Source organism: Bombina bombina, chromosome 1 (assembly GCF_027579735.1).
Source record: "Bombina bombina isolate aBomBom1 chromosome 1, aBomBom1.pri, whole genome shotgun sequence".
Taxonomy (NCBI): Eukaryota; Metazoa; Chordata; class Amphibia; order Anura; family Bombinatoridae; genus Bombina; species Bombina bombina.
Genome location: NC_069499.1, coordinates 1,462,984,653 through 1,462,994,774, shown reverse-complemented (window position 1 = coordinate 1,462,994,774; position 10,122 = coordinate 1,462,984,653). Strand labels below are relative to the sequence as shown.

The window sequence follows — 10,122 nt, the reverse complement described above, 5'->3', positions numbered from 1 at the left end:
TGCGAGGTAAAGGATGTAATCGTTGTGACTTGTGCTTCAGCAGAAAGTACATAACTAATTACCTGCCTTGTTCAAGGATAGGCTGTGCATTCCTGCCCCTGAATTAACTTTACCTATGTGTTTAAGCCTTTGCAGGAGATACACATAGATAATGTTGTTATTATTGTATAATTAATTGCATTAAACTAACACATAATTATGCCCCTTTAAATACTCCATGACCCTTGAGTACAATGCTCCTTTAAGTGCTAATATCATACACTATGATTGAGTAGTATGTAGTGAGTAAAAACCGACCTATCTGTATTATGGTCCCCACATCAAGCACAGATCCCTGCTTGGTTTCACCAACCTTAGAAGTTGTTTTAAAACGTTTAGCTGTTGCCAGTAGTAATACAGACAAGTAAGTTAATTTGTAAAACACATAAGCATTTCGGTGAAAAAAAAAAAACTGTTTTGTTAACCACATTTTTTATTGATACATTTATTATAATACCATAAACTATAAAATGATTATTGCGTGTAGTAAAAACATGTCATTTATTTGTATTATTTGCTTTGCCTGCCTTTATAAATAACATTGATCCTGGATCCTGCAGGATTCTGAATGCTGATTGTAAAAACAGTCTACACAGTGATTGTTTGAGCAGTGTCGGGGTAAAACAGTCTACACAGTGATTGTTTGACCAGTGTTGGGGTGTGTTTATATCTGCCACTTACTGGATAGAGCAAAGATGATAAGGTTAAACAATAATAAAGAAGCTACGTACCTGGACTGCAAAACAATGCACTCTATGATATTAAAGGGACAGTAAAGTCAAAATTAAACTTTGATGATTCAGATAGAGCACGCAATTTTAAACAACTTTCCAATTTGCAGCAGTGTTTTGCAACATTATTTGTAGCTTTGTTTTACAGTTGCAAAACACTGCTGCCATAGAGTACTAAAGACGAGTATGCTCCTGAGCTCTTATGAGCCTTTTTTTACTCTTCAATAAAAGATACCAAGAGAAGGAAGCAAAATTGAATCATGAAAGTTTAATTTTGACTTTACTGTCCCTTTAAAATTACAGTTTTTAATGCATTTAAAAAAATGTTTTTTGTGTGCAGACCTTCAATGCAGTGCTTAATCTCTGTATATTCTATACATAAAGATATACATTTCAGTGTCCCTTTAAAAAAGTGCCTTAACTGTAACTGGATTTGAGCTACTTGCAGTCTGCAAAAATATATTTACTTAACTGGGCTGTTTAAATCGATTAAATATTACACTTTTTGCACCATCTTCTCTTCTTTTATTGTCTAAACCAGGTAAACCAGGGTGTCGGCAAATCCATTGGGGGCATACAAAAGTGTGTGTATTATAACGTTTCCTGTTATTTATAAAATGTATTTAAGCTATCCAAAAAAACACATTTATTGCATGATTAATATTAATGATCATTTATAAAACAAATATTAAAAAAATAATTTTAGCACATTTTAGGTTAATATTAGCTTAAATTTTAGTTGGGTGGTCTGCCCACTAGGGGGAGAACACTAAATATAAATATAGACAGATATATAAAAGAAAGATGGGGGAAAAATAAGCCTAACAATACTACAAATGGTATTTTAGCACAAGTGTACAATGCAATAATAACTAAGTGCATCTTGTTTATACAGTGAATTGGTTACAAAATAAAGTGCTGTATGCGGCATAGGAAGTGTTAGTTTAAGGGTGGATTGTACAAATAAATAGTTCTAAGGCAGTGGTAGAATCTGTACATTTTGTGTCCAGTGCTCAGCAGGGATTCTTCTCTAACCATATAATACGCTTCTGTTCGTCTGTAATGGCGTCCCTTACGCTGCACACAAGAGAGTCGGTGTCGCTCCAGCTGTCGGGGTCCAGAGTCCTATACAAGCAGGGCAGGGCATCTAGCTCAGGTTCCTCTCGCTGTGCGCACTCCAGAAGTAAACCCTCACAATTTCTCCACCATTGTAAGGGTTTCCTAGTGAACAGAACATAGAATAAATCAGATCTACATCTCTAACGCATAAATAGCTCCATGGTGACACCTCACAGGGCAGGATTTAATGTAACTAGAGATATAAAAGTCAGAATTAAACATAAATGCTTCAGATAGAGGATGCAGTTTAGAATAGCGTTCAGATTACTTATCAAATTTGTGCATTGTGCTAACAAAGAAATGTGTGTGTATATATATATATGTATGTATGTGTGTATATATATATATATGTATGTATGTGTGTATATATATATATGTATGTATGTGTATATATATATATATATATATATATATATGTATGTGTGTATATATATATATATATATATATATATATATATATATACACACACACACAGCACACAGAGAAGGTCCAGCACTCACTTACAAGCTCTCAGCTAAGATTAAAAGCAAAAATGGAAGAGATAGTTACCGCATCTGGGCAAATAGGATAAGCCCAGGTACCACGTCAAGGTCTCTTCCAAAACCCGAGTCCCTAAACGGCCACAAAATGCAAGCTCTCAATCCAACAAACTGGGAACAAGTGAAGTGTGCACAGGCTTATGGAGGAAAATAAAGTGACTGTGCCGGCACATGCCAAATGCACACTCCCCTGTAAGTCCTTGACAAGCATTCTGATTGGTTGTTTAAAGTCCCTTTACAACAGAATGTGGCTTTATAGAGATGTTCAAGTGATATTTTCTAGTCCACTGTTTACAGATATGCTGCATCACTTTCAAGCAATTAAAGGGACATGAAACTCAAAACGTTTCTGTCATGATTCAGATAGACCATACATTTTTAAACAACTTTTTAATTTTACTTATATTATTAAATTTGCTTTGTTCTTGTGGTATCCTTTTTTGTATGAGCAGTAATGCACTACTGGGAGCTAGCTGAACACAGGTAAGCCAATGACAGGAGGCATATATGTGCAGCCACCAATCAGCATCTAGCTCCCAGTAGTGCTTTGCTGCTCCTGAGCCTACCTAGGTATTATTTTTAAATAAAGGATACCAAGAGCAGGATAAAATAAGTAAATTGGAAAGTCGTTTAAAATGACATGCTCTGTCACTAATCTATCACATAAAAACTTATATTATCTAACATTTACTTCTATTATCAGATTTGCTTCATTCCCATGATATTCGTTGTTGCTTTTTAAGCATCTGGAGCACTACATGGTAGGAAATAGTGCTGCCATCTAGTGCTCTTCTAACTGGATGACATTCTTGCAAAAATGCTGCAATATAGTGCCCCAGAAATAGGCAGGCTCCTAAGCTTATGTCCCTGCTTTTCAACAAAAGATACCAAAAATTAATAGTAGTAAAATAGAAAGCTGTTTAAAATCTCACTTTGCACATACTAGAGTGGTGATTTAAATACAAACCCCACATATTTGTTAACATTACCGTATATATGTGGATGTGTTTGTTAGTGTTGACACTATATATATATAATCATTTGACATCCTTTAAATGACACTGTATTGTAACAGCTTTCTCAACACAAAGGCCCCTAGGTATTGTCCATTTGGGACATTTTAGTGTTCTTCTCTGTCTCTAGGGGAGTATTAGCCAGAAGTACTCAGAACATGCAGTGGAAAACAGTTATTGTCAGTGACTGCAGAGGACTAGGTGTACTCATGAGTTGCAGTAGACACGGTGTACACTAGAGGACAAGGAGCGTTCAGCAACTGCAACAAACAAGGCGAGTTCAAGAGCTGCAGTGAAGAAGGTCCTAAGGGGCTACAGCTGATCAGATCAGACTTGCAGGGTCAGTGTCACGCTGGCAAATCCAGTAAAAAGCGTAATCCAGAGGCTTGGTAATAAAACAGGCAAATCCAGTAGGTCAGTCTGAAATCAGGCATTAAAGCAAGAGATCACGCACAAACAGAATCAGGAAGCCAAGGTCAATAACAGAAAGCAAATTTCTTCAAGGATTTTTCTAGAACAAATAGACGCACAGGTAAAGGTCAAGGTAAAGACTTATTTAAATAGTCTGTTGGTAATTGCACATTACCAACAGCTGGCAGGAGCACGAGACGGAAAGCAGGGAAGTATCCACGTCTTAAGTCCTCTGGTAGCTCTTGGAAAAATCAGTGGGAGACAACATGGGAGACCAGATATCAAGACCCGATGTTTGCATAACATTTGTTTTACTCTATTTTATATCCCTCTGTCGCCCCACTCATCTAATTGCTTGTTTTGGGTTACCTAATGGGAACGTATTGTGTCCATACTTGAAATGTACATTCAGACAAATGCATCCAAATTTTGCTGATTCGTCAAGTCATCCGATAAACGAACACACAAATACAATTTTGGAAAAAAACGGATGAATGAATGATTGTAAGGGGGGGGGTTATATTGTTTGGTTAATCAGCTACTTTGTTTGTAATGATGTAGAGGGGGGTCTGAAATTCACACGTTCATTGTCCCCTGTCCGATCCTGCAGTAGTATTAATAATGACTGATGTTAAAGGCAGCCAGTCAGGCACTAAATGTTGTATTTTAGTCATACAGGCTTGTCCAATCAAGCCTTAATTTTACATAGGGAGATGGGACGCTAGATAAGGCTCAGACATGTTTAATCAATTTGACTAGAGCTATTATAAAACACAGTTGTGTGATTTCTGTTCCTCTGTGAGCTAGTCATTGAGTCAAATTCAATCAGGGAGCTGTTTGTTCTGTTAACATTGAAAGATAGGTTATTCAATTAGTCAAATCCCATAGTATTAGATTTTGGTTAAAATTAGTTTTCTATATTTGCTGTTTCATTCAGAAATAACAATAACAAATCCAATATTTGCCCGATACGAATTCCCACATGGACGAATGTTTAGAAAAATACGAAACAATCTTTTGGACAAAAAACGTTTTTTTTCCATGCACATTTCTAGCCCATAACCTTACAGTAACATCTCTAATATAAGTTGTATTACTACTGTTATAGTGGGGCTTCAAAATTTTATATAAGCTACCCTTTAATTTAACCCAGTGAATGTACTTCATGTTGAGGTAAACTCCATATTTAAATTTTCTTTTTTATCTTCTGTTCCCCTCTTTTTTTTCTCCTTTTGCATTTCCTTCTTCTTTATTTTCTTTATTTTCGTATTTTTTTTTGTATTTGTACTAACTACTGCTATTTTATCTACTGTTGTGAATATTACAATTTCACTCAAAAATGTATTAAAAATTATTGAACTAAAAAAATAATAATTTAATGTTCTCCTTTAATTTTAGGGACTGGACACATAGCCATGATACCTAAATGTTTAAACACTTGAAAGTGATGCAGCATAGCTGTAAAAGGCTGACTAGAAAATATCCTCTGAACATTTCTATGTAAAAAAGAAAGATATTTTACCTCAAAATGTCCTAAGTATTTACACCCTACTGTAAAGGACTTTAAGCAGCAAATCAGTATGTCTGTCCCGGCACAGGCAAGGGAACGAGCTTTGTGCACACTCATCTTATTTCCCTATTCAGTTTAAGGAAGTTTACTATGAAATCTCATGAGAGTTAAGTGAAATCTCATGAGATCAAAGTAAAAAGAGTTCATGACCTCAGCACTGTTGATGCTGATTGGCTGCAGTTCATTTCTTCAATTATTATTTTTTTAACCTGCTGCTGGGCAGCAGCTGAAGTATAACTTTTTACACAGAACTTACTCTGCTGAGCTGAGGAGATTGTGAGGTAAAATATCTTCCTTTTTTACATAGAGATGCTCAGGTGATATTTTCCTGTCAGCTTTTTACAGTTCTATTGCATCACTTTCAAGTAATTTAGCATATGAGTATTATGTCCCTTTAAAGTGAGCTGCAGAGCAGCAATGCACTACTGGTAGCGAACTCAACACATCTGGAGACATGTATAGCTACCAATTACCAGCTAGCTCCCAGTAATGCATTGCTGCTGCTGCTGCTGAGATTATGGTTTTCAACAGAGGATACCAAGAGAACAAAGTAAATTTGAGAACAGTAGTAAACTTAAAAAAGTGTCTTAAAATGACATGCTCTTGCTCTGTCTGAACCATGAAAGTTTAATTTAGATTTTCATGTCCCTTTAATGAAATGTAAAATGTGTGACATATTATTTGTTGGACACGGATGGTCACCAGGAGCAGCACATGACGCTGGAGACCGATAATCATCATTTTAAAATGGTTTATGCTCAAAATGTATTCCTTAGTTCTACAATCATTTAGCTATTCATTGCTTGCCCTTTGTGACCTGTAAAAATGTTAGTTTATTACACAGTATATGTTAGGGGTAGAAAGTTTATTAAACATTATCTGTGGAGGTTGGCATTGTGTAAGCCTATTAATCCTACCCATATAACTATACTATAGGGGTTGTTTCAGCTCTGTCTCATATGAGAAAGTATTTTATGCAACATTGTATAGACGTTCCAGATAAAAACAAAGCACTATTGATGTTTCTTGTGATCACATTTTTTTCAAAATGCAATTAAAGGGCATAAAGATGCAAAAAGAGATTTGCTCTAATGCTTGTCTATAACATATTAGATAATTTTCTATATATGTGTTTAATAGCAGCAAAGTGATTAAACACTAGGGTCAGATTACGAGTGGAGTGCTAATTAATGCTCCTGCTTGAGCGTTAATTGTACTAGAAGTAAGCTTTTTGCGTTTGTCGGATTACGAGTTGAAAATAAACTGTTTTCGTTTAAGCACTAACCTGAAGAGTGCCAAAAGCCGGTTAGAATATCGTTCATGTATTCCCTCTCGTGCAGACCCAATTGCAATTCTCATGTGCGCTTACCCGACATGAAAATATGAATATTTCACATTCCAATGTTCTTCACATACAAGAATATGTTCTATTTAGTCATAGGTACATATTTCTATACAGGGAGTGCAGAATTATTAGGCAAGTTGTATTTTTGAGGATTAATTTTATTATTGAACAACAACCATGTTCTCAATGAACCCAAAAAACTCATTAATATCAAAGCTGAATAGTTTTGGAAGTAGTTTTTAGTTTGTTTTTAGTTATAGCTATTTTTGGGGGATATCTGTGTGTGCAGGTGACTATTACTGTGCATAATTATTAGGCAACTTAACAAAAAACAAATATATACCCATTTCAATTATTTATTTTTACCAGTGAAACCAATATAACATCTCAACATTCACAAATATACATTTCTGACATTCAAAAACAAAACAAAAACAAATCAGTGACCAATATAGCCACCTTTCTTTGCAAGGACACTCAAAAGCCTGCCATCCATGGATTCTGTCAGTGTTTTGATCTGTTCACCATCAACATTGCGTGCAGCAGCAACCACAGCCTCCCAGACACTGTTCAGAGAGGTGTACTGTTTTCCCTCCTTGTAAATCTCACATTTGATGATGGACCACAGGTTCTCAATGGGGTTCAGATCAGGTGAACAAGGAGGCCATGTCATTAGATTTTCTTCTTTTATACCCTTTCTTGCCAGCCACGCTGTGGAGTACTTGGACGCGTGTGATGGAGCATTGTCCTGCATGAAAATCATGTTTTTCTTGAAGGATGCAGACTTCTTCCTGTACCACTGCTTGAAGAAGGTGTCTTCCAGTAACTGGCAGTAGGACTGGGAGTTGAGCTTGACTCCATCCTCAACCCGAAAAGGCCCCACAAGCTCATCTTTGATGATACCAGCCCAAACCAGTACTCCACCTCCACCTTGCTGGCGTCTGAATCGGACTGGAGCTCTCTGCCATTTACCAATCCAGCCACGGGCCCATCCATCTGGCCCATCAAGACTCACTCTCATTTCATCAGTCCATAAAACCTTAGAAAAATCAGTCTTGAGATATTTCTTGGCCCAGTCTTGACGTTTCAGCTTGTGTGTCTTGTTCAGTGGTGGTCGTCTTTCAGCCTTTCTTACCTTGGCTATGTCTCTGAGTATTGCACACCTTGTGCTTTTGGGCACTCCAGTGATGTTGCAGCTCTGAAATATGGCCAAACTGGTGGCAAGTGGCATCTTGGCAGCTGCACGCTTGACTTTTCTCAGTTCATGGGCAGTTATTTTGCGCCTTGGTTTTTCCACACGCTTCTTGCGACCCTGTTGACTATTTTGAATGAAACGCTTGATTGTTCGATGATCACGCTTCAGAAGCTTTGCAATTTTAAGAGTGCTGCATCCCTCTGCAAGATATCTCACTATTTTTGACTTTTCTGAGCCTGTCAAGTCCTTCTTTTGACCCATTTTGCCAAAGGAAAGGAAGTTGCCTAATAATTATGCACACCTGATATAGGGTGTTGATGTCATTAGACCACACCCCTTCTCATTACAGAGATGCACATCACCTAATATGCTTAATTGGTAGTAGGCTTTCGAGCCTATACAGCTTGGAGTAAGACAACATGCATAAAGAGGATGATGTGGTCAAAATACTCATTTGCCTAATAATTCTGCACTCCCTGTATATATATATATATATATATATATATATATATATGATGTTTTTTGGTACAATATCTATTAATACCTAGATATATTATTATATAGAGTCATAGATATATACATATAATATATATATATATATATATATATATATATATATATATATATTTATTTATACATATATATGAATATCAATTTAGAAATACATAGAACATATTCTGCTATGTGCAGAATATTGGAATATTTGCAGTAAATACATAGTTAAAACCTTTATTAAATATGAATATTGCATTTTCATATTTTCATCTACTTGACTTACAAAGGGCTCCACTGCATTTAATACAAATATACACATAAATACCTATATACACATACATATCCATCTTTAGACATGTATATGTATGTATCGCAATATTAAAGCCCTTTACCCAATCTTTTTTTTTTCTTAGACCTGAGATCTCATATCTTTGAGCCCTTATATCTTTTTATTAGGCAGTGTTATTATGAGTGTAAATGTACTTTATGTATTTTTGATGTATTTTGTGACACTTTTTAGTTTCACAAAACAGTTAACACAGCTCTGAAGACGCGATAATCATTCTAGCGTAAATTGCTTGAACGCAATTGCGTTTCCTTTTAACTTGTAATACCAGTTGTAAGCCTGACAAGTGCAAAACGCAGTGATAAACCCCTTATCTTTCTGGCGCAAACGTTTGCGCTCCAGTTGTAATCTGGCCCTAATGGTTAATCATATTCTATCATGCAATTTTTTTCAGCCGCTTATTGGCGCTTTTTTACTTGAAGGCGATCAAAATTACAATGGTCTATTTTGTTTGTTGGAGATCAGCATATTTTGCACATTTCTTTCCTTTAAATTAGATGTTCAATAATGGTGTTTTTTAATATACTCTATTTTCCATATGAATATTCTTGTGTCACAATCTGCCTAAAGTAATAGACAGATTACAAGGATGGTAATTTATGTATTTGTTTTTCTTTCCAATAAAAGCTAAAACACCTGTCAGGGTAGACTTTTTTGTGAAAGAGTTTTTAATGTAAAAAATAAAAGACAAACCCCATTCTGTATTGTGAGAATATAGACATTTGACAAGGGTCTATATTATTTCAATTATGTAAATAAACCATGTAATTTTGCACTTTCATGATTTGCAGTATGTGAATTGTTAAAATTCTGCCAATTAAGATACGTTGCAATCACTTTCTGCTACTAGAAGATCATTTCCCTCACTGTTCTAGATTGAAGATGAAAATCTTGTAAAATCAGAAAGCTCTTTCTTCTAAATCAATAATTAAAAAACATAAAGAATGACATACTTGGGAGGTTTTCAGTAGAACGCTAATTTATGGCTGTGGCCTTTTATTGGTAGAAGCCATTTGGGATTATAATCACTCTAAGAACACAATAGCGATATTGGCCGAATTAAAAAACGTAATATTCGATAGCTAATGATTAGTTACATTTAGTTAAATTAAGCTCTGGTTTACTAATGCACTACTGGTTCTGAGCTAAACATAGCCAGTGATTGGTAGCTATACAAATATGCCGTCCCTGATTGGCTCAGCAACCGCATGCAGCTGTGAGTCCAAAGCTTACCTTAACTATGTTTACTATAACTATGTTTTTAACACACTTTGCAGAGCTTAAACACACAGGAATAGGAATGTAATAGTGCATAGTA

General features: G+C 35.6%; 1 protein-coding gene across 1 annotated transcript in view; it reads right to left on the bottom strand.

The window, feature by feature from the left end:
- Nucleotides 1-454: 454 nt before the first annotated feature.
- CARD14 (caspase recruitment domain family member 14) overlaps nucleotides 455-10,122 on the bottom strand; it is a 170,691-nt gene continuing 161,023 nt past the window's right edge. The window contains exon 22 of the mRNA XM_053706463.1: nucleotides 455-1,991. Within this exon, the coding sequence (XP_053562438.1) occupies nucleotides 1,784-1,991 (208 nt within the window). The 3' untranslated portion in view covers nucleotides 455-1,783. The remainder of the gene's footprint in view (nucleotides 1,992-10,122) is intronic.